The sequence below is a fragment of the Lygodium microphyllum genome, chromosome 21, assembly GCF_053477565.2.
Source record: "Lygodium microphyllum isolate KBCC chromosome 21, Lygodium_microphyllum_v1.1.10, whole genome shotgun sequence".
In the NCBI taxonomy this organism is placed as follows: domain Eukaryota; kingdom Viridiplantae; phylum Streptophyta; class Polypodiopsida; order Schizaeales; family Lygodiaceae; genus Lygodium; species Lygodium microphyllum.
Window position 1 is genome coordinate 66153873 of NC_141155.1, and position 11735 is coordinate 66165607.

At 39.3% G+C, this 11735-nt stretch overlaps 1 protein-coding gene across 2 annotated transcripts; it reads right to left on the bottom strand.

Moving 5' to 3' along the window:
* Positions 1-7738: 7738 nt before the first annotated feature.
* LOC148018089 (putative alpha-1,2-galactosyltransferase C1289.13c) lies at positions 7739-11350 on the bottom strand. 2 transcript variants are annotated; one of them, XM_087661907.1, is made up of 7 exons: positions 9917-11350; positions 9801-9833; positions 9573-9663; positions 9178-9441; positions 8956-9053; positions 8731-8865; positions 7739-8568 (listed from the first exon to the last, which is right to left on the bottom strand). In XM_087661907.1, exons 1-6 carry the CDS (start codon positions 10466-10468, stop codon positions 8734-8736), a joined length of 1170 nt encoding a protein of 389 aa, XP_087518033.1. In that variant the 5' UTR covers positions 10469-11350; the 3' UTR covers positions 7739-8568; positions 8731-8733. The 2 variants fall into 2 exon arrangements, with proteins under 2 accessions (XP_087518033.1, XP_087518032.1); XM_087661906.1 differs by having other exon boundaries at positions 7739-8865.
* Positions 11351-11735: the final 385 nt, after the last annotated feature.

Genomic DNA, 11735 nt, shown 5'->3' on the forward strand with positions numbered 1-11735 from the left:
GGAGAACTCCCCAACACAAGGAAGTAGTCGCTGCTGTGAAAACTCAACACAAAGCTGAAGCACAAGTGGAAGTTACCTCCGAATCCATTTAACTCGAAGGAGTAGTTATTCCACAACAAACCAAGGTTTCAATCATACCCTGTAATCAAGATGGATGGCCGAATGGAGATAATTAAGTTTAGTACATAAGAAAAGGATTACTTTTAAGCTATTAACTCTACAACTTTCTAATTTTTCTATTTTATGTTATTGCTTTTTTGCATCCTACGATAAAATGAGGGATAAGTTAGTAATGTTAGAAAAGCCCATAGGATAAGTCCATTACATAGATTATGATTAGTTAGAACGTACTTAAACTTACAAAAACATGTTAGTATTATCACATACATTGACAAGTGTGTTAAAAATGTTTTATGGTCATGACTGCTTTTGGATTTGTGAATGATAAATTATATCTCTTATGATTCTGTGCTTGTAACAGTCGAACGAGTTGTGGATTGTGGTGGTTTGGAATGTTGGGGTCCCCAACCCAATGCTCCCTAACACTCTGTGGAGTGTGGAAAAACTTACCTACGGCAGGTAGGGATCCTATGCTCCCAAGGGAGATAGGTGTTTTTTGTTTTTGATCACTCGAGCACCTGAGAGGGCAAAAGGCCGAGTGATAAGTGCCCCTGCTATGTAGGATGGCTCCTGAGGCTCAAGGAAGCTTAGAGGGGCTCTAATCCAATAAATTCCCTGTTGATCGCGGACGGAGTGTGATCACATACACCCCAATCCTGAGGGATTGGAAGGTTGGACAATGTCTTTTTGCGGAAATACGATTTTGTACCACTCTGCAGAGTGATAGTTCTACTTGTTATTATGAAATAAAGTATTTGATTTTTGAATTGTTTGTTATGTGCTAAAGATTGAGTTAAATGAACCTAGTTTAATTGAGTAATAAAAGGAAGCTATTTTTTATATGTCTAAACAGCGTGGTAGTATGCTTTGCTAATTAGAAAACTAAAGCAAACCCAATCAAGGAAAGTGGGAGGCTTCGATCCTGACAATCAATTGCCTATGGTTGGGTGGACTCGATAAGTTGTGGCGGATAACTTTCCAACACTAGATAGAGCTGATTAAATCATGACCCTCCCAATATCTATAGGATTAGTTACCAAGTTTAACACCGTTTTAGGGGGCCAGAGTTGAGATTTTACCTTATGGGTAGGGGGATCGAGTTACACTCTTCCTTTCTCTCATCTCTTTGAACCAAGTGTGGTGTTAACCTCACTCCTGCCTTCGATTATTTACAAAGTGGTCTTTCTTAGGTGGGCATTACATTACTGTTTCAGGGGTGACTTGTCCGCACTTCCCTTGTGAAGTAGAACTGTGATTCCCATGTTTAACTAAGTCCTAGGTTTCCCATGGGGAGACTAGATGGTGATGTGCATAGATATGAATTTCGGTCGACTATTAAGAGGACTCCTTCGGGGTTGTTGGAGGAGGCACCTCACATTTCCAAGTTGCTACTATCAAAACCTCTCCATCTAGACAAGTTAAAAATTCTATCAAACTAATGGCCATTTGATTTTACAAATTTAGTGCATTTCTAATATTTTAGTCTTCTCTAGCCCTTTTTGTCAGCTTCCACGAATTGTGCTCTTCAATTTCTAAATTTTATCAATTTTCTTGGCCTCCTTACCATTGCATCTATTTTCTTGGCCTCCTTGCTCCTACTTCTTTGCTAATTTGACTTGTTTAGGGTAAACAATTGATGATGGAAGCAAACACCAAAAAATAAAAGAGAGTATCTAAAGTCAAAGTGTGCTAAATCTACAACAATAGAACACCTCTGAATGATGTGGCTGCCACCAAATTGCCCTGCTATCAATAGTAGGAAATGCCTAAATCTAGTCAAAACTAGTCTAATTGGCCCAAACAATGTTGGTTGACCTAAATAAAATAATCAAGGAAATGTTGTTTCCTACTAGATCCACAACCACACCGTTGATATCACCCCCCTTTGAAAGAGATGGGAGGTATGAATGAGGGAACCACTTGAGGAGATGGTGGGGGATGGGATGGAACCTATGGGATAGATGGTGCACAAGTGGGAATGGGTGTAACTAGAAACAAATGCCTCAATGGACCTTGCATAAGGGAAGGGGAATGGAGTGTGTATAGCCCTCTCTCCTACCAACTTGTCTCTAAAATAGCTCCTAAAGAAGAATCCTATTAATACAAATAGCTCAATGAAGACAACCTTGTATCAAGTCTAGTAAGGTCATGAATAGGCAGGAGTGAAAATCCTAGATCTGTGACATGAAGGATGTCTCAAATGGAGCTCAATGGATAGTTAAGCAATAAAGGCAAAGTGCCAACACCATTAATAGGCATCGAACAAATGTCACCAATAATGACTATATCCTTTGATGGATGAAGATCTTACAACAAATCTCCTCAAGAAGTCATGTGAAGGTTAGGCAATAGAAGCAAACTATCAACACCACTAAGAGGCGTCAAAAAACTTTCACCAATAGTGACTATACCCTTTGATGGATGAAGATCTTGTAACAAATCTCCCTGAGGAGCCATATGACTCAACTATCAATATGTTAAGGCCTCTCTAGAGGTGATGAAGGAGGCTCCTTCATCTCATGCATGTGAAGGAATATAAACTCGTGTAACAGCTCACATAGAAGGAGAGGAGAGCTTAGATGTTTTAGCTCCATGCAAAGCGGTTGGATAGTTTTCCAACAATGCTATCGTAAGAATGGGTAGACCCGATTGGTTGCATGCTTTCCTAAGGGAATTTATAGAAAGGGCCAAATGTTTAACTTCCTACAGTCGAGTCTTAAAATCTTATTAGTCTTGTTTTAGGGGACCGGAGTGGGTTTATGTCTTATGGACAAAGGGATCGAGCCCAACTCCCCTTTATCTCTCACCTTTGAACCAAGTGCAAAAGACTCAAAATGTTTAACCTACTTCTTGTCATTGGCATTATTGTCCTTCTTGTTATTGACATTATTGACATTATTGTCCTTCTTGTTATTGACATTATTGACATTATTGTCCTACTTGTTATTGACATTATTGTCCTTCTTGTTATTGACATTATTGACATTATTGTCCTACTTGTTACCTCCTCTTGAACCTCACAGTTAAAGCTTTAGAAAGGCTAGATCCACTATCACCAAATCTATTTGAGTCGCTCTTCATACTCCAAAACAAGCAAAGATGGCTCTTCCCATAAAAGAGTTTTCCAAACCCTAGAGGCAAGCAAGTTGGTTCAGAAGACATCATACTTGGGAGATGGCAACTGAGTAATGAGAATCATCATCGTGTCCTTCGATGAGATTGTTGTGCTAAGGGATGCAAGCTCATCCTTTATGTCCTCCATCTTGTTGATATGATCTTGCATCGAAAGGGAATCATCAATAGAAAACATACAAAGTTTCTCCTCTATGGTAATGCAATGGGCAAAGGTCTTATAATGGTAGAGAAAGAGAGATTTGTCCACACCTATGCTATGGTCCAAAGCCTATGCACATGTACAAGCATAAAATCCTACAAACTCAATTCTAGAGTGCAGTTCGAAAGGAATGTCTGGTAGAACCAATGTAAGGATTCTCCACCAGACAAGGGATTGTAGTAAGATGGGCAAACTTCTAATGGTAAAGAAAAGAGAGCTTTGTCCACACCTCTACTATGGTCCAAAGTGTGTGCACATGTACAAGCATAGAATCTTGCACACTCAATTCTAGAGTGCAATTCAAAAGGGTTGCTTGGTCCATTGTAGAACCAATGCAAGGATCCTCTGCCAGAGAAGGGATTGTAGTAAGAAAGTCCCATAAGTCAAAGGTGTCAATTATAAACTCCACATTGCAAAGCCAAGGCAGTAGTTCATACCATCAAGTTGATCTTCTATGGGGAGAGAAGGAAACACGGGCACTTGAACAAGACTCATTGTGGCTATACGAGAACCTATATTATGGGCCCTATGAGAAAAATGTAGAGAAGGAGGGGGGAGGAAGGGGTTTCAATCTCCTCAATCTATCAAAGCAAGAATGAGGCTCTAAATCTCAATCTTTGTGTCCCTATTTGTAATGGCCTGACTGATGGACTACTTATTGAAGGAAGAGTGAACGTTCTCCTCATTTGAATCATCAAATCTATCAAGATGGCACTCCATAACTCTTCAAATAGACCTTCAAACATACAAAAGACTCTTGCATTTTGGGGTTGGTGGGCTGGCTTAAATCAACTAACCCTACAAAGTGAAGTTGTAGATGCCCCACACGTCATATAGAATGCTTGGAACAAGGCAAAAAAGTTATGTTCTTTGCAATAGATTTTCTCCAGACAACAAGTTGAGTAATGAAGAGAGAAGGGAAAAGAAATACTACAATGAAAGAAGAGAATGGAAGCATGAAATCTCCTCTAAACTTTGAATGAAAGCTAAATGCAATGAGGAATAAAATTTTAAAACTAAATAAACCCAATTATAAAATAACCCAAAGTATATAATGTTAGCAATTAAAAAATGAATATAATTGAAAAATAAAGAAAGAGCCCTCAATCTATTCATCATGAATTTTTGATATATTGTTTATCTCCGTACAAATTTTGACTTATTGCAAAGCACTTGATACCATGTAATTATTCTCTATTCTTTTGCCCATCTCAAAGAGAAAATTTTTAAATAGTTTCAAAATATAATCATCCTAATTTAAACAAAACAACAATAATATTTAACAAGCTCATTTTCCTACCATCAATTCAAAAGTTAAACTCTCCGTACTTACACTTTCCATTAGTAAAAGATGCTCACGCATATTTAGCAGGCTTCAATAATCACTTATTGATTGACTCAATTGTTTCACTTGGCATATAAATTTGCATATCAAAGCCTTATCTCATGTCTTCAATGGACTCCAAGGGATTCATTGGTCCACTTTCTTTATGGAGTCTCAGTAATAGAAGCACATGTATAATGGCAAACATGTAATTGAGTAACGAAAGGTAACACTAAGGACCACCATCTACACAAAAAGATGTCACCTTTGTGTATCTCACCCACCTCATCTCATCATTCTTTAAAGTTGGAATTAAAGAAGTCCTCACTATGTCCTTACAAGTGAACATGAAGGGACAATGATGTGTATTAGTGGTTTTGAGTATATAAGCACAAAATATAAAATGCCCACTAATCTTGAAGCTTTGCCAAATTTTAGTGAACAATGAATGTCATGTTATCTCAACCATGTCTGCGTATAGAGCTTTGTATGTCATAGTCATGCTTCTCAAGTATTGATTCTCAACAAGATTCAATGGGAATATATCTGATAGGGGAGAAGAATTAAAACATCAGTAACAAATGCAAAACTAAGAACATAAAAGCAGTGACTTACAATTTGAGAGGAAGACTTGTCAAGCAGTCCTAGGAGGTAGTTTCAAGCCCTTTGCACCATATATATGTTGAACTAATGTAATAAGACCACCATCTTGAGCCTCCTAAAACTCAAGCACTCTACCCTTCTAATGATTTTGTAGTACACTATGACGATGAACTCGATCAGATTCAATTGTTGAAGGGTACATATAAACCCATGTGTCCTCTAACATTTCTCCTTCCCATTTACAATATTCATCCTTGACATTGTGTACATAGATAATAGAAATGGAACTGCACTAGATTTACGAAGAATGCTACTTAGTAGGAGAGGAATGCAAGTAAAAAGACTTCAAAATAGTGGTAGAAATGGATATGAAAGAAAGGGAGAAGTATTAGTAGGAGAAGCATAGGAGGGAATAGATTAGAAGATTAGTAGAGGCAAGAGAATGACCAAATTAGGACTTCTTACAAAAAGATACCAAAAAATACTTTTCTCGACTATATACGTGACTTAAAAAGAGGATTTAGGAGGAGAAAAGCCCTTTCTAGAGAGGGGGAGAGGTTTTTTAATTTTGGGAACCCTTATTGGATGCCCAATGACACCCACCTTAAAAAGAGGATTTAGGAGGAGAAAAACCCTTTCTAGAGAGGGGGAGAGGTTTTTTAATTTTGGGAACCCTTCTTGGATGCCCAATGGCACCCACCTGACATGGGGTGGTAAAAAGGGCGAGTAGGAAAGCCATTATTAACTCCTATGCTAAAAGGGCCCTTTTTGAGTCCATATTTCCCCTAATGAAGAGCCTTTTTCCTATGAGCAGCTCTAGATTTACTAGGCTACTTAGAGATTTAGTGCCTGCCTTCACACATGCCATCCATCTTTTTAAGGGGTCTTGGAGAACTTGGCTTGCTCTTTCCATCCTTTCTTCACCTTAAAAGGGTTTAGAGACATCCTCATTGATTAACTGCAAATGTTATCTCTAAGAAACATCAAACCTCCACTACCACTTCTACAATAACACACAATAGGGATGTTACTTATGATTGAGAAACACTTTTATTTCTCCATTGCAATTTTTATTTCTTTAATAGCAAGGATAGATGGTTTGTACTATCTAATGATTGCATGCACAATACATCCACACCATTTAGAGCACAAGTTGTGAACATTCCATGTGATATCATTTTTTTAATAGAGAGCCTATCCTATCCACTTAAGCCATTCAAATATCTCCTCCTCACCACCAAGTGTTGCATAGTAGTTGTGTTCCACCAAGGGCAACCTTACAAACTTGTATACTAGTTCCTTCAACATGGGACAAAAAACATGTCCTTTGGGACCATAGAAATTATCTCCCAAACTACATGGGAATGTCTAATACCAATGGCATGAAATTAGTGCACATGATTACCCTAAGTGATTGGAGGCAAAAGGTCAAGGACCAAGATAAGGACTTGCCAACAAAACCTCTTAAATTTGAGGAGGAAGTTGTAACACCCTTGAGAGAAAAGTCGAAGCAATGAAGGTGCAAGGAGAATCAAAACCTCCATTAAGCCAAAACTAAGAAACAAATGTGTAGTTGCTCAAAGAGAACAATTTAGGGCAATAAATTTGTGACGAGAAAAAAAAAATGTTTAAATATTTTAAAATGCACATGTTCACAAATTTTGAGCTTTAACTCTTTACCTTTTAAATCCTTGGTCATACTGTATTGTAGAAAGCAATCATCACGTGTGTGTTAATTTTTCAAGTTTGAGAGGAATGCAAACACATAAATCTACTTATTGATATATTGCTTCATGTAGATGATCAAATATTTAAACACTTTAAATACTTTAGCTATTTTACTTTCTCCAAACAACTTCCCATGGCCCAAATCTCTAAGAGTTTTGACACATGCTACTTCTCTTGCTCTTGCATGGGCTAGAAAATTACTAATCATCATCGGTATTACTTATGGTTATTAACTTGTAGTTGATAGCTTTGGATGTTGAATAGGAAATGCTTGATTATGCACTCAAGAATGCGAGTTCTATCCTTTCATATAGATCAACTAAGTTTTAGACCATTAAAAGTTAAATTATTAACTCAGCAATAGATTTCAAAGAACCCCCTAGGCCTACCAAAAAGATTTTCACTTTAGCTTAGGCTCGAATTGCTAAGCAATATCCAACTTCCACCAGGCTAACTACACAAATGAGGAACTCTATAAAGAATATACAACTTGCTAGTACATGCTCATTAGATATGTTCTAAGAAGCTAGTTTGCACATATTCTTCAACAGTGAATGTAGATATTATTACCTTCAAGGTGATCTATTTTATTAGAAAAGTTCAGGTGGAGAAAGAGCTTCCTATTCGGATTTATAGGGGAGAATAAATTACAACATAAGAATAAAGAAAACAAAGGTTGGATGTAGTGGCTTAATGCATAAGGAAGGACTACACATGAAGAGAAACATCTAAGAGATTTGAGAACTGGCAAAAGATGGCATTCTTGCAACCATAACTAGTGAAACATGTTTTGCAGTACCCATGTTTGCAATGGTTGATTTCTGATACCTCATATTAAAGGACCTGAGTAAATAACTTCCTCAGATAGGGGTGAGCCCAATCTTTCATGCAACACATTGTGCATCGTGCATTCATTGTCACCACTTGACTTCTATACAGTATCACATTATCTGCTTCATGGACACCAGCAGTCTTGCCTAAATTGTAATTCAGTTCTTTCTGTAAACAAGTTTGTTCTATATTCAAGTGTTTATCATGATATAAGACAAAGGAATTGATCCCAAACAAACAGCAAGACTAAGTCTCTGGACTAGGGTACAATGCATGTGACCTTGCACGAAGTGCAGACATAAGCACAGCAGGAAGAAGTGCTCACACTTAAAAGGCAGTACTTATTACATACTCTGTCATCACAGAAAAGAATAAGGGTTTGATGTGACTGAATCAGCAATCCCTCTGAAAATAAGGGATGTAAGTATGAAAAGATACATGATACAATGAGAAATAATCCTCATATATGTAGTGCAGTGATCTGTACCAATCAGCAACAGAAACACTTGGCCACCTGACATAACATACCTGAGATGCCATTCATGACCATGCAACACCATGGGACCATCAGTGCTTCAGCTTCCTGGTGTGTCCAGTTGAAGGGGCCTGTGAATCATTACAGCTTCAACTGGCCAACGTAAATGTAATTTTCAGTTATAATGAGTGCTTTGCAACTATGATGCCAAAATCTTTCAACAGTAATCACTTCAAAATTCAGTAGTGCTTGGTCACAGCACTGTGCAGCTGCCTTTCCCACAAACAGCTCGAATATTTAAAGCCTGCATCTTACCATTTAATGTCCAGCATCACTCCTCCAGCAAGGATAAGTCCCTAACATGACCTTATCAAGGTTGATAGAAACAACCGCCTTCCAGGGGAAAGAATGAAAGAATCGTATTCGTGTATCCACATCCTCTGTAAATATCTGCGTGTAAAAAAATCTTAAGCTATGCAGCTTCCCCTAAAGCGTTCTCTGTTGAGTTCCCTCTTTTCGAGATGTTTTTTCAAGTTGAACCTTGTGCTGATGAACATCCTGAAGGATCTTCTTCATATGTACTTTCTTATCATTCAGTCCAGCAAGATGCACCATGAAATCACCTCTCGAGTAAACACCTGTTAAGACAAGATTAAACTTACCAAAGAAGGCCAAAAGCTGAACCATCACATGTAATTCAACATTGGAGAACTCAATTTGGGTTTTCATTAAAGGAAAAAACTGAAAATTATAGTAATCTACCTTTCCACACAGTTTTTGTCAGAGCCATCAATCTATGCCCACTTTTCAGAGACGGTTTCCAAAGGTAGGAGTTAAACATGCACTGCATTTCTGGAATCCTGACATGTTGATGGAATTCTTCTTTGGGCATATGCTGTAGCAGGTACTTCAATGCATCATTGTCACCACTCTTCATCTGACCGTATGGCCGGATGAAAGATGTTTGGTTCCACCAAAGATCCAGGAACTGTATGCTCCACTCTGAGTTGCGGAAGAAGAACATTCCTGTTAACAAGAGATGAAAAATAAGCTCCTTCCTGTAAACTGTTCAGTATCCAGGCTTTTTGTTAAAAATCCCCTCTGCTGTAATGCCTTTAAGAAATGAGGAAGAACATGTGCAATTATTCAAAACTTACCAGCATTTGCTCCTGTCACATCATTTGTAACAATAAAATCTGGCATACTGCCTTCTCCTGGACTTCCAACAACAGACTCTATGATCTCCTCCTGTGGAACCCAAAAGCAGAAACCATCAACAAGGTTTGTAGATACTTTTGACCAGACTATAAGTAAGTGTGTTCGGTGATTCTTTCGAACAAACAGAGAAACAGCAGAGTTGGCATTCACAAGTTGGAAATACTCACCAATCGGATCTCCAAATTGGTCACAAGAGAATCCTGCAAGCACCAAGAAAGGGTTACAAAAAGGAGGCTTCAACATGGAGCATATTGGCAAAATTGAAATGTTGAGCAAATCTTACAGCGTCATTCCAGAAAACCCAGTCAAAATTAGGAAGATGCTTGCGAACAGCCAAAATTTTGCTCCAGCTCGGTGGCCGGCCTTCATCAAGGAGGTCACTTGCATCAATGAAGTGATAGCCGTGACGCTTGGCATAGCTGAGCTTATTAGGGGCCACCAAATCCATTAATCCTTCAAATGATCTGCCAGGAATGCGGCTAGCTCCATCTGTGCATGTTACTATTGCAAACTTTTTCCGACTGCCATAATTCGCCTCACCGAGGTTTCCATTGAAACACTGCCGGCCAAAGTAATTGGCCCTTTCCAGGACGATGCCAGAGCCATGGATAAATGCTGCGCTGACAACTGCAACAACCCCAATCAGGACCATGATGTACCTGACCAGAGCCCGTGATGCTGTTGCAGGAAGTACAGACCGATGGCCGGGGTCTCCTTTACATGACTCTTGCATGTGCATGCTGCTTCTGGAAGGATTTCTGCAGCAGGACAAGACAAGCGTGTCCGGCAGCTTTGCAGGGCGCCGCTGTGGGAAAACGTCTGGCGATGGGGGCATTGCTGCTGCAAGGATGCGAATTCGAGGAGACGAAATGGCGAGACAAAAGCTGGTGATTGTAGACGGATGCACCTGCTGTGGCACGCCCTCTGATAAAAGCCCACCGGTAAATGCAGAGACCTCGGAATCAATTCCTGTCGGATGGAAAGAAGAGAGCCAGTGAAAATGTAATTGCTTCTTGATTGGAAGCCAGGGTATCAACGCCAATAATGCAAGTGATGTTGAATTAAAGCTTTTCTTCAACACATCCCTTCAACAAAGAGCCATCCATGGCTTCTCCTGTACCCTCGAAAAGCAAGAGATTTTCTGCAGCTGATGTGGAATTGAAGCTTTCTGCAAGCTGATGTTGAATTAAAGCTTTTCTTCAACTGGCTGCTTCACAAAAAGCCTTCCTGTTCGTGGGTTCTTCCTGTACCCTTAAAAAGCATGGGATGAGATGCTTTTCTCGTCCAAAAGAGAGAAGGATGGTAGTGGGCTCTTCTGTTAGATGTAGACTCTGAGGTACACAATGTGTCTTGTGCGCGCACGCGATGCTCTCTCTCTCTCTCTCTCTCTCTCTCTCTCTCTCTCTCTCTCTCTCTCTCTCTCTCTCTCTCTTTCTCTCTCTCTCTCTGTGTAATGGAGGAAATGGAGGAATCGATCATTTGGCTATAATTATCAAGACAAGAAGCATGAGAGAGAGAGAGAGAGAGAGAGAGAGAGAGACAGACTGTTGCTATCTCTGTTGTTGTGCAATGACGGGAGAGAGAAGAATCCAAAAACAGGGTGGTTTCTGGGGCGGGAGAGAGAGAGAGAGAGAGAAGTAGAACAGAGAAAAGAAAACTACTAGAGTTGAGAGAAGAAAGAAAAGAAAAGAAGAATTTGTTGACAGAGAGACCCGGCTGGACCTTGTTGGCGCCCACACACACACACACACACACAGACTCTCTCTCTCTCTCTCTCAGAGAGTGTGCTGCTTTTTGCCCCCATTCTTGGGGATCATCGTGATATTTTTTCCTTATTGTCGACATCATCCGAGCAAGTTTTTAAACCATTTCATCCATAAAGCTCGACTTGGCATAATTAGCGCCATGATGATGATCAAGCACTTTCTACTATTTTACAAGTTTTCTTCTCTCTCCGATTTGAGGATGGGCATGTAATGAGTTGGACAATTTCATAAACAAGGATTTTTCAGAGTAGACTCGACTTACAAATGTACAATCAATACTAAGTTCCAGGATTATTAGTTAATTAGTAGGAAGTGATGGAGTTGTATACGAATGAA

Coding starts and splice junctions, on each gene's coding strand:
- LOC148018089 (XM_087661907.1), bottom strand. CDS start 10,468: ATGCCCCCATCGCCAGACGTTTTCCCACAGCGGCGCCCTGCAAAGCTG. Junction 9,054..9,177: donor GACAAAAACTGTGTGGAAAG/GTAGATTACTAT, acceptor TTGTCTTAACAG/GTGTTTACTCGAGAGGTGAT. Junction 8,866..8,955: donor AGGATGTTCATCAGCACAAG/GTTCAACTTGAA, acceptor TTTTACACGCAG/ATATTTACAGAGGATGTGGA.